The 13,585-nt window shown below is 36.4% G+C and overlaps 1 protein-coding gene across 3 annotated transcripts in view; it reads right to left on the minus strand.

Moving 5' to 3' along the window:
- The window catches only part of Ca-Ma2d (Ca[2+] channel Muscle-specific alpha2/delta subunit), a 318,622-nt gene that overhangs the window by 180,666 nt on the left and 124,371 nt on the right, over positions 1–13,585 (minus strand). For 2 of the 3 annotated variants that reach the window (XM_067145019.2, XM_067145018.2), the window contains exons 10-11: positions 9,300–9,443; positions 375–479 (exon numbers count right to left, since the gene is read on the minus strand). In XM_067145019.2, the coding sequence (XP_067001120.2) occupies positions 375–479; positions 9,300–9,443 (249 nt within the window). The remainder of the gene's footprint in view (positions 1–374; positions 480–9,299; positions 9,444–13,585) is intronic. The other variant, XM_067145020.2, reaches the window with a different exon arrangement.

Raw genomic sequence — 13,585 nt, forward strand, 5'->3', positions numbered from 1 at the left:
GTTCTAAGAAAAATACAATAAAATATTAAAACACAAGTATTGATTAAGGCAGCTGCTGTAATCTATACTGAACCTATTATTCCTGTCATGAAGAAGGACAGTTTCCAATAAAATATTTGTAGGAAACAATTTTTTTCTTTCTTTAAATATGGATTTTCAATACAAATTTATTTCTTGACGAATAAAATAGTCACACAATTTCTGAGTTTCTTCTCCTAAACCTGAAATTTATGAACTCTTTTGGAATGTTTACACATTATCTTTACTTGACTTGCATCTGTCAATCCATCTCTCTCATTTCTTACACTTCAGACACATTATTGCTTAGTGGGTACTGGTACCATGAACACTCTGCACTTTGTAATGATACTTACATAATTGTCAAACTCATATGTTAATTTTCTGTTAAATGCTGGAACTGAGACTGAAGTGACGAGTTTGTATTCTTGGAATCGCAGTTTATCTGGTTCTCGATATGCCTTAAAAATAATTTAATCATTTAATTTGAAGAAATATCAAATGAAATAACATGTGAGGAACTTACAACAGAGAGATTTATCTAAAATACCTTACAATAAATGTAAGAGATAGAAATATTAAAAATATTTTAAGGCTATAGACTCATTTATACTAAGAGTCATAGACATACTTCTCTGTCATGAGATCCTCTATTTAAAGAACTTCACAGACAACAAGAAGTCATGTCAGCAGATGATGTTTAAAAGAAGCCTTCATTTTAAAAAATCTCTTGATGGAGCATGTTATAGCAGAAGAAGTAGGGTTGAAAATTCATTGAAGTTTCTAATAAGAGTCAGAATTTGCTTGCATATCATTTTAAAGTAAATTTTCTTGTTATGCCACCTACTCTCATTTTGTACGTCTTTACTTATTTATTAGAGTCATGTAGCAGCGTATACTTTAAATCAATTGCCTTTGGAGTTACAGACAAATAAATAAATTCCGATATATCGTACATTCTAATTTAACTATTTGTCTGGTGTCCAGGCAGACTTCAGAAATTAGAAAATAATCTTTTCTGATGAAGTGCACTTTATATGAATATTTAAATTATTTAACCTGAAGGGCATGTAAGTCCAAACAACAAAGGCTATCTTTATATTGAGACACTTACACAGATGTTGCAACTACATTTTCAGTAATAAAAGAAACAAGTTAAAGACAGAATCTACTTCTATCCAGGCGTAAAAGCACCTGGTACAGGGTCTCTCCCATAAGCCCATGGTGTTTGTACTCTGCGCTCGGCCGCCCTGCTTTAAGCGTGCGTACAATCTTATGTTATAAAAGATGCTGGAAGTGTCATCCTTCATAATGAGGGAGTTCATTAACACCATTAGGATTTTCTTCACACCAATAGCGAGAGTTATGGCTGTTCATACGACCATTAAGATGAAACCAGGCCTCAGCCCAATAGAACACAGGCTGTGGGTCGAATAAACAATCTTTCAATGATGCAACATATCACTCACAATATCTCACTCTTGTGGCTGGATCAGCAGGTGTTAAACAATGGGCCAGAGTAAACCTGTGCGGTTTGATGTGTAACAGCTTTCTAGCTCTGTGTGCAGAAGAAACCGAAACACCTACTTGTGCCAATTTTGTGATTCATTCAGTGACCGTTCAAGATTTGCACCAATGTCATCTAGCTTTTCCTTTTTTTTAAATGATTGCTTGCGTGTATGGTTTTCATTGAGCAGTGAGCCAGTACTTTCTAATTTATTTACAATTACGTGAACCAGGAAACGGCTGAACAAATGCATCGCATACCAGTCCAGCCGACTCGTACTTGAAATAACGTTCACGTACGAAAATATGGTGTTGCAATGATAACTGTCTTAACAGCTGAGACTCAGACTGGCTAATGATGCTAGGTCGAACACGTGCACGCTCCTTGCAAGGTCAAAAACTATGCGCGCGCCTCCCGTACAGCTGCTTAGGTCTGGGAGAGTAAAAGCGCCACTGGACGGTCTGAGTTTATTTGTAAGATCAAGGTATAGGAAATTCCTAACTAAGGTGTGCCATGCCTCAAAATCCAGGGTCATAAATGATTATCAAATACCACTGGAATGAAAGTGATAAGGGAAAGATGAGCCTCCTCTTCGTGAAAAACAAATTTATACAATTAGAACTGGGACGTATGTATATATACTAGGAAAACATTTCACTACATTGAAGATGTAATAAAATTAAATATTTAATATTAAACATCTACACAATTAATATATTAAACAATATTAAACAAATACACAGAGCATTAGAACATTTGGCAGATATATAGATATAGTAAAGAACAGTATATCCAGATTTAGGATATTACGAGTGTAATAATAAAATATGTTCTTTTATTCTTTCTTCCTTTCTTTGACCTAGCTTATAGGAATGGACCTAAAACCTCATGCAATGAGAAGCAGCTCAATTGGTAATGGAGGGCAGTAGCGGTGATTGGGAATTAGAAGTGGCAGGGCAAAAAGTGTACAGGCAACAAAAAGTACCCTGGCTTGTGGGATATAGCAGACAGGGGTGTTTACATCAAAACTGAAAAAAAAAAAAAAAAGCTATGAAATGGTACATTTTTAATGCTCTCTGAGCAAATTTTGAGAGAGAGGTAAATGTTGACAGTTTACCAACTGATGAATGCATGCTGCAAGTGGGTGAATCATATCTCAGTGTCCATGACCTTGCATTTATACAGTATATACTCCTGCTACCCTTCCTCACAGGACATCCAAAGTCTCCACTACTTGCTGTGGTGCTATACAAATTGGTTAGTCATGACAAACGACATTTTGTTCATATTTCTGCTAATCATTTTGTTAATAATTAAAGAAAATAAAGGAAAGAATTAGAAACGGGGCTTTTAGAAATAGCTTATTTTAATAATTCCTACTTCAACTGGCTAAAATGGAATAAAAACATAATGTTTTCTATACAAAATGATGGGGGGTGGGGCGATTGCCTAACCCCGCCGCTACTGATGGAGGGTATCAGAAAGGTAAATATTCCACAAATAATTATTGGAAATTTATGGTACTACAAGGTTAAGAGTTTGTTTAATAGAGAGATTTTGAGCCATCCTCCATGACAGAGCTTATAAAGCTATGATAGTAACAAGAGGCTAGGAAAGTACTTGTAGAAAAATCATGAGAATGTGATTAAATTTATATTTAGGAGAAGAACTTGAAATACATTCTTACATCTAGGAAGAGTGGTGGTGGTAGTGATTATTTTTTAAGATGTATGACTGGGCAACCATCCTCTTTGGAAGTGGGGTTAGAAATGGAACAGTTTATCACAGACTTTTCCCCTATATGAAGGCATTCTATCTCTTGTGGAGAATCCACATTGTGCTGTTGATATAGTAAGCTATTACAGTCGAACCTGCCCTAACACACACCTTCATTCAGCAGACACCTCTCTATATGGAGATTTTTCCACATAACTGATTTTATTTTACGTAAGACATGTGTTAAATAAGCCTCATTTAAGTGGACACCTCGAATTCCGGACAGCGGACATTGTCATTAGTCTTGTCCACTTGTCTTAAGCGGACACTTTATGCATTCCAGGACACTTCTTTTCCAAAGGGCTATGTCATTCTTTCTCTTAATATCATTCTGCAGATATACGGGAATACCTTTTGAATGTCTGTAACCTACTATTTCGAGTCCAAGGAAATGTACCTGGGAATGCTGTAGTAGCTGTTTATTGCTCTGTACAGGGCTCTTTCTAAACCTTTCGCTAGGGTTGTATTGTGTTCTAATTAGTGGATATTCTGAGAATTCTAGTTGCCCAGAAATGCTACCAGCGACTGCTACTCACAAGTTACCAAGGGATTTTCGAGCATATCTTGCAACATCTATTCATAACTCAGATTGTCGCTGATAAGGTCATCAGGTAGTTCAGTTAAACTTGACAAGAAAAAGACTTTCATGTGCTGATTGTTGACGCAGAATTTCAATTACCCAATAAACATGAGTAGGAGGGACGAGCGTGTTTAGATCTCAAGACAAGAAAAAAGTGTAGTGAGAAAGAATTTTCAGTGAGAAAAGCTTCTTGAAAAACTAAACTGCAGGAAAACACAATTGTGAAGATTAAAACTCACATTGTAACTGGGGAAATAGGAATCAAAGAATGAAAAGAAAGTGGGCGTTAGTTTATACAGGAGTGAACATTACGGTATGGTATATGAGTGGTTCAAATATGTTTGAGCAAAGAAAACTTTGAGTGACTGGACAAATGTTACAAGGAAAAGCACCATGTGTACTGTCCTCAGAAGGAGTAATAAGTACATATTTTCATTTAAATTTTGGTATTATAACTAAAAATTCTTTACCAAATTCTCAACAAATTTTCAACCAAAATTCTTCTTTCCTACTATTCACTCCATCTCATCTCTCTGACAATTAAATACTTTCATCTAATCTCTGACAAATTCAATACTCTATAATTATGCATTCCATTGTTAAAATAATTACCAGTAATTAATCAATTTCAAAATCCTTCAATACAATTGAAAAACTAAATGATTGGATGAGGAGCACAAACTGTGCACCAGTAGATTGTTCTCAGTAACCTAAATACTGTAAAGTATTATGATTGAGAATATTATGACATAAAGAAAACAAAACCTACTTTATCATCTGAAATATTCTGGCTATAAATTAAGCATATTAATTCTAAAATGCATGTGTTTATTTTTAAAAATAATCTCATGAGAGTTATATGTCACAGCAAAAAGGAAACTTTTACAAGATGTAATAATACATACCTCATCCTGGATAAAATGTTAGCAGTTAGTAGCATGCAACTGGTACAGCATTCTAGTTCCGATGTGAATGAATAATCAGGCTCCATAGGATTTTTGCAGTATGGGTTCTGCACCATTTTGCCAGGCAAACACTGAGAAGGATTGCATATACTTTTGCTGGTGCTTTTGTACAGAAAATACAATAAAGGTGGCATTATTGGATAAGATGTGTAAGTAAAGAGATACATTCAGTACAAACTAGTCTAATTAATTTGTGCATTCCTGAAATGATGTGAAATTGTTTGCAAATATTCACCTGATGTTTAGTCCATTACCATTGATAGTTGATCCAATTTTATCGTCATCGTTAACACATCCAACACAAGCCACTCCGTGGGGCATTTAAATCCAGAGGCCAGCAATTTCATTGCTCCCATAGCATTTACACAGCATGTTAGAAAATTGTACTATTAGTTCTAGTTATATGGTGTCTTCGAACTTTAACTTGTACCATGAGTTTGGGAAATAATAACTTATTTTACAATTTCCTTTACACTGCACTGACACAGACAGGTCTTATGGTGACGATGGGATCTACCTGTAGGATGGAACAGGTCAAAGAGGAGCTGTTGAGTACCCACCAAGATATCCAGACCTTTCATCTCCTTACTTCTACCTGTGGGGGACATTGAAAAATAAAGTTTATCAACAGAAGGCAGCTTTACTGAATGAGCTACAAGAAACCATTGAGACACCCTGTCTGGCTATCACACCAGCAACATTGACAGCCATAGTTCGGTCAGCAGTTCAGCGGCATCGACATTGTTTGGCTACCAATGACTGTCACTTTGAACACATACCCCCCCATGCAAGAATTGTAATTGTTCCATTAATATTAACTATCAAAGAGTGTCTACATTTTTCGGTATTTTCCATATGTAGACAATAAATTGGTTACAGGAAATGTTTGGTTTCCGAGTTATGGGCTTCAGAACAGTGATATTCACTGGAACATTTTTCTTTTCTCAGGTAGTTGCCATGACAGAAGATATTATTATCAGGACACACTGACAATTAATTCCTAGCCAAAGGACACATTGAGTGTTGTGTTTGGTGCTTGAATGTGTGACATGTACTCAAATCAGGAGTTGGCAGAAGTGCACTTCAGTACAGTAAGGCGGACGGCAATGCTGCACTGGCTCGTTGTTTGTACCCAGAGAGGTACCCACAACGAAAATGTCCAAATTGGAAGACATTTGAACGTCTCCATTGCCGTCTATGCACTCATAGTAAGTTTACATCTCTTGGTTTGGATAGGGGATGGCCAAGATATACAACTCCAGATGTAGAGGAAGAGATTCTGGATTCTGTGTGCACGACGCCATCAATCAGCACACATAGGTTAGCGCTGCAAGTGAATTTTCCTCATATGACTGTCTAGAGACTGTTGTGAGAGCAACAGTTTTATCCTCATCATTTGCAACGTGTACAGGCTCTGTCACCAGCAGATTACCCTGCACAGGTTATGTTTTGCCACAGGTTTTAGCAGCAGTATGCTACAAATCAGAAATTCTCTGGCTTAGTATTATTCACAGATGAAGCACAGCTCATGCAAGAGGCCTTATGAAAACTCATATGCAATTGTTCTATCTCATCACCAAGTGTCGTTCCCCCTCAACAAGTGTACCGATATCATTGGTGATCAGTTACTTGGAGCCCATGTACCTGTAAACAGACTTACGAGGCAGATGAACACCGACTTCCTGGAAAACATGATACTTCATGTTTATGAAGACATTCCACTGATCATTCATCAGCATGATTTCACTCTTGCACACTTCAATCATATGGCTCACTGGTACTTAGATCGATCATTTCCTGATCGATGGATAGGTAGAGGTGGCCCAAATGCTTGGCCTCGAAGCTCACCTGATTTGAAACCTCTCAATTTCTACTTTTGGAGAAATTTAAAATCATTGGTGTATTCATCTCTGGTGCCTGAATCAAACAAATCCCTTCAGAATCGAAGTGTGGCAGGTTGTGAGGAAATAGGCAATAGGCTTGGAATTTGGGAACGTGTACAAAGGGCCATGAGACATCGATGTTAGGCATGTATTCAAGCAGGAGGTGGACATTCTGAACATCTTCTGTAAAGGTGTGTGAACATGGGGAGAAAAACAAATTGGAAATGTAACACTCAATGGACAACTGCACAGAAGAAAGATTGACCAGTTGCCTCAGAGGCATTGGTTCAAGAAAGAAGCAAATTCAGGGCTTGGAAACATGGGATAAAGGATTTTCCAGAAAGAGAGAAAAAAGAACTGGCAAGAAATGGTGTGAAGTCTGAAGAACCACATTCTCCACCAAGATGATGAAGTCTGAATAGTATTTGTGGCAGTATAAAGACAGCAGTGGGAAATGATTCAAAATTTCTTATTTTATTGTATTAATTTTTTTGTGTAAGATTTTATTTTGTTTGTACTTTTGGACTTAGAGTGGAAAAAATGAATGATAGAATAGAGAAGAGCCGACTAAGATGGTTTGGGCACATAAAGCGAATGAGCGACGAAAGAATGCCAAAAAAGGTGATGGAAATGCAAATCCAAGGAAGGAGAGGCCGTGGATGACCACGATTGAGATGGAAGGATACCATCCAACGCAGCATTATAGAAAGAAACCTGGACTGGGACACAGTGTTGGAGGAGGAGTGGTGGAAAGACCGAAGAAAGTGGAGAGGAACCATATTTGCCCCTACCCGGCTACAGCTGGATAAAGGGAAATGATGATGATGATGATGATTTTGGACTTGAAAGAATTGTTTTGATCTCATAAACCTGGACCTATTCAGATCATTTTAAATTCTGTTTTAGAACCTCTTATTTTTGGGTTGTATCAAAATTATCATTAATCAGTGGATTTTAATATTTTCGTTTTTAATCAGATTATTGTGTGTCACTCTGTATTGACGTGCCCAGTTCTGGAAGCGTGTTTCCTGTTGCAAAAACGAAGACTTTTCTCTAACACTTATCATCACTGTGTCAGCAAGAAAGAAGAGACTTTTGATTGGAGAAAATAAGAGTAAATGTGAAAGTCGATGGTGAATTCTGTATTCTGACTGGTTACCTTTGGTGGTTGCACCATTTCCTGTTTCTCGATATTACCTTGCTTCTTCAGTGGGAGCAAGGTAGGATCTGTGTCTTTGATCATCTGACCATCTTAGTGAGTGGACGTGCTTGTTCTTCGATCCCCTCGTGGGGAAACCCTGTCTCAGAGTAAGCACAGTTTCTACTTTTATTTTGGTTTTCAACTTCATTAAAATGTGATAATTTATATTTTTCCTATGCAGAAGTTTGCTCTTGAGCTTCACATTCACTGCTAAGCTTCACAGCTAAGATCATCTACTATTTATTTGGAGGCAACACCCTTTCTTTTTAACCTTTGTATTATGTCGTAAATATCCCTCGGGTTTGCCTCCTGTTATTTCTGTGTGACCTTGAATATGCACCAAAAATCTATGCACATTAACCGAAGAGTTTTAGATCATGGTGCAAGTTTACTGTACCTCTGCATTTGGTTTTATTTCTATATTTGTGTAGAATGGGGTTAGCCCTCATTTTAGTCGACATGTATTGTTGGATTAGGGTGTCTACATGTTTGAATTTAGTGATAAATTTCTTTTAGCAAAATGTGCATGTTTGCAGGCAAGATATTTTACTCTTTAATTTCCCTTTGCAAAAGTGTTTCAATTTTCAGTTTATGATTTTGTTTCTCTTTTTTTAAAAAAAATACATGTTGTAATCTGAGGGCAATCACCCTCTCCATTTTCTTTCATAGCTAAAGGTTATATTTCATCGCCTCTCAGGGTTCTATGCTTCTTTCCACACACATTCCATAGTTGTCATGTTTCCTAACCAGTTTGTTTACATTTTGTGCTTCAATGCTTTTACTGAATTTTTTTTTTTTTTTTTTTTTACTAAGGTTAAAATTTCTTTATTATTATTATTTGAGTAATCAGCCAAAACACGGTTATAGTATTAACCATGGTCGTAAGTGGCTGAAATGATAATGATGACGATGATATAGAGATTGGAAATTTTGCTTATGAAAAGGATTTTTCAACTTGCCAGTAAATCTACTGACATGGGCCTAATGCATTTAACCATTTTTGTGTGCTAGTTGACTGCACCATATTTTGATTCCAGATTCTTGAGAATAAAAACAAATTTCAACCATTACACTATCCAGCCAGTCCTCAAATAAAGGAAAGGAAATAATCCCAGAATATTAACCATAGATAATGGTTTTTGTATCATATTCTCTCATTGTTTCCAGAAAACAGGCTTAAAGGGTCATTTCATAAGGAGCTCTTGAACCTGTTAATAACAATTTAAGACAAGCATAAGAGGATCATTCACAGTTCATTCGGTTGGACAATATTGCTACTAGAAACATCTATATTTCCATGACTTTCACACAAATAAATGCGGGATCTAGGGCTTCACATGTGGTACACTGGGGGCTTGTAAAACAATACCTTGAATATGGCTTGAGCATAACGATTATCCTCCTCTCGCTGGCTGAAATGCTGTTCTTTATTGTGGAAATGATCAGATAGTCTTTTCATCTGTTCTGTGCCAGACTCCATAACATCCCAAAGCCATTTTCCTAGCTTTGGATCCTGGAACATGCAAACTGAAACTCTCGCATATGCAGTCCAGTTTAAAATCTACAGAGCTTGATTTTGTTTTAAAAATACTGTATACATTATTTTATTCTTAGCCAAAGAAAGCCAACAAGACTCATTCAATATTAAATATGAGAAAAAAATATTATAGTATTAGTTAATGCTGCTGAAAATCAAAGTATTAATAACAGAAATCTTTTAAGCACAAGATGCCAAAAACAGCCAGACTAGCTGATTCAACAGATTAAAATTTATTATAGATTAGACTGATACTGTTCAAATGTTAAAACCATTCTGAGTAAAAATGAAACACACAATTTATATATAAAATATCATACATTAAGTAAATAAGTAAAAAATAAAATGGTATAAAAATAATTTTAAACAATATGTTCTCAAACTATATTCCTTCATAACTTTCAAGTTATAAAAACAAATTTAAGAAAACAATTGTATTTTAGAATCTCATCTGATTTACAACAGCATAAAAGTTGGACATACGCCGAGATCTCTATAAATAAATGAAGAATTATCCATTCCTAGAGTATTCTAAATGATTGCCAATGTCAGGATAAAGCAGATAGATATGGGAATGGTTAAACTTGTTATTAAACTCAGATCTGCCAATTTAACTTTGGGTGCTCAACACAGAGCTACCCTTCTTATGTTCATTTTCATGCATTATGGCCATAATTTTTAACAGTAGACAATAATAAAAAATGACTCAATAGTTTGTGGCATACTGTAATACCTCAGAGTGGTCACGCGGCATCTGAGAAACCACACTAGATTATTTCTGTTATTGCAAGAAAACTTTCAAGTAATTATTAACAACCAACATAATAAAACATCAATATGCTAGTGTTAGCATAACTCGTGTGGAGGTGAGTTATTGTTACACAAGTATCACCAGACGCCACACGAACTTCATTGCTACAAAGTAAGTTCCCATTTTGAAGTATTATCTTCAATAGTAACACAGCAGTTATTCTTCAGAATGTCTCAGATTGCAATGTTTCTTGCTAAAACATCAATTTTGCATATTTTTAAGGCTGAAAATGAGTCGAAAGAAGAAAAGATATAACCTTAATCGCCTTGAAGACAGAGGGAGGATTGTGCAGAGTTTGCTTGAAGATGATGATGATGATGAAGAAGATGAATGTATAGCAATGAGGAGGAAGATGTTATAAAAAACAGAAGGGAAAGTATAGACACTGAACAAGATGCAGACAGTTGTGATGAAGCTCAAGAAAATGACAGTACATATTTCCTACAGCGAAATGGAGTTTCTGAGTGGCATAAAACAAATCCTTCAAGAAATGTTCAAAGCCAGTGACAGAATATCATCACGCATTTACCTTGTGTGAAAGGTATTGTGAAGCTTACTGAAACATCTAAAGAATCCGGAGAACTATTCTTTGATGACACAATGCTATCTACTATAGAGTAGTTGAGTGCACAAACGGGAAAATTAAACAGTTTCAAAGTAACTACAGCAGGAAAGGGACACTCGATCTACCGACATATGTCAAATAAAGGCCTCAATTGGCCTTACTTGTACTTGCAAGTTGCAAGGAAAAATATAACCACACAAATACCAAGGAGATTTGAGCTAGCAATTAGACAGGGATAGATGTATGCTGCTTGATTATGTCAGAGAAACGTTTTAGGTTCCTATATATTGCCTAAGACGGCCCCGTGGTGTAAGGGTAGTGTGCCTGCCTCTCGCCCGGAGGCCCCGGGTTTGATTCCTGGCCAGGTCAGGGATTTTTCTCTCGACCTGAGGGCTGGTTCGAGGTCCACTCAGCCTATGTGATTAGAATTGAGGAGCTATCTGATGGCAAGATGGCGTCCCCGGTCTCGAAAGCCCAGAATAACGGCCGAGAAGATGTATCGTGCTGACCACACGATCTCTCGTAATCTGCAGGCCTTCGGGCTGAGCAGTGGTCGCTGGACAGGCCACGGCTCTTTCAAGGACGTTAAGTGCCGTGGGGTTTGGTTTGGTTTTATACATTGCCTAATGTCTATTGTTAGTTGATTTTATATTAATAAATTAGATTCAGTAATTTATATTCATCCTTTTAAAATGTCCTCAAATTAATTAAAACATTATTCAAAAGCAGGACTGAGAGAAGCTGAGAAATTTGAAAGAAAGATCCTTCACAAAATAATGGGTCCAAAGATTGTGGATGGGCGGTATAGGTTGCGAGGAAGGGAAGAACTTTACTGTGACAATGAAAGGCTGAGTCCATGAGAAAACGGAGACTTAAATTCTATGGGCATTTATTTAGAATGGATAAGAAGAGACTAACAAAAAGGATTTTCACAATACTAGACAGCAGACCTAAAGTGTCGGACAAATGGTTCAGGGAGGTGAGAAAGGACCTCAAACAGGTGGGACTAAATTCAGAAGACATCTCAAACCGAACAAAGTTTAGGTCAGTGATCGACAGATTTCAGGGTGGACGGAAGAAAGAAGACAGGCCAGAGAAAGGATGCTAAAGTTTTGGGCTGTGAAGAAGGCTTCCAGAAACATATAATGGTTACCTAACGTGATCTCTAATGGCCATAAATGAAAAATAAATAAATATATAAATCATTATTCAAAACTTGGTATAGCATAATTGCCTCAGAAATGAAATGAGGTCTCTCAGGCACCACGTGACCACTGCTGGGTTAATAGAGGTATCAATATATCAAGTCCTAATCCACTGTGTTATATTTCAGTTAATAATTGGTTATTTAGCCCAAGTGTTTACATCCACATCTACAGAACTCTATGCTGAAAATCAGTGACATATGGTGTTAGACATCATCTCCCTTGTTTCTGTATAGCAATATTAAAATGGACTTTTACAGGCACCTGTAATCATGCTAACCAGGTTATGTTTTTCAAGTCCTCTGCTTGAAATTCTCATCTGCTTGAGTTGCCCATTAAGGCCTCCTTTTCTAGAAGTTTGAGATGGACCAGAAATGACATGAAGCTTTGCTTGAGAGCAAATGTCCAGAAAATGCTTTGATCTGTTGCTGTGATGCTAGAGTACATGTAAATAATGCAGTCTTAATATGTTTTTTAAAGATGCATTTTTAATTTGCAAAATAGGTTTGTGTCCACGGAGAGATAAGCATGAATTTTGAAGGGCTTTTTGTTTTTTGAGCTCTAGTTCCCACAGTTACAGGAGCCCTTTTCTGTATATACAGGGTGATTTACCTAAATTGTCCACCTCAAATATCTTCTAATCCATTAAAGATACAGACCGTCTGCTTTCAAATTCTTAAATTGTATCAAGGGGCTCTCACGTTCCTCTTGATCACATACGTAATTACTGAGAAACAGGTAGCAACTTCGGTTTTTTTTACCCAATAGAACAATTAAGAATAGAACGACAAATTCTATGATGTGCTTATTTTGCAAATCTGATGAGTACTTTTGGGGATATTAAAGGGTTTCGTATGTGTAGGTATTAGACAGAAAACAATGTGCCACTCGCTGCGAAGTCCAATGAATTGTCCTCCTGCATGACTCACGCATTAACAATAATATTAATAATAATGACAATAAGGTCAGTGGAGTATAAGAAGTAAAGATATATACACAAGTTACATTACAAGTTATCACAGGAAAGTAATAGTCGCTTCTGGAGATTATGTAAGTGATTTCTGAATTTTGACAATGAGCAGTTAAATATATCAATATCCACTTTGTTTAGAAAACTTGACATTCCTTCAATTGGCCCATTGAATGCATAATTAGTTCTATGACAATTTGTAGACAATGTATTCTTAAACCTTGTACGTCTGTCTGGTACATGTAGGTTAATTTTTTCAAGAAGTTGTGGGCAATTCACCAGGGAGTGAAGCAATTTGAAAATGAAAACTGTATCCAGGAATTCATGGCGTTATGATAGACTAAGCAGATTTAAAGACTGTTGTAGGGCTGTATAATCAACATTTTCATATGAGAATCCTGCTCTAAATGAATATAAACTAAGAAATTAATGTTATACTGAATCTAATCTATTCTATAGAGGTCGGATGAGAAGGGTTCCATACAGGTATACAGTATTCTAGTATAGGGTGTTCTATAGATAATACAGCAATCGATAAGTAGCTAAGTTTGAGAATTCTCTGGAATA

Source organism: Anabrus simplex, chromosome 4, assembly GCF_040414725.1.
Source record: "Anabrus simplex isolate iqAnaSimp1 chromosome 4, ASM4041472v1, whole genome shotgun sequence".
NCBI classification, from domain to species: Eukaryota; Metazoa; Arthropoda; class Insecta; order Orthoptera; family Tettigoniidae; genus Anabrus; species Anabrus simplex.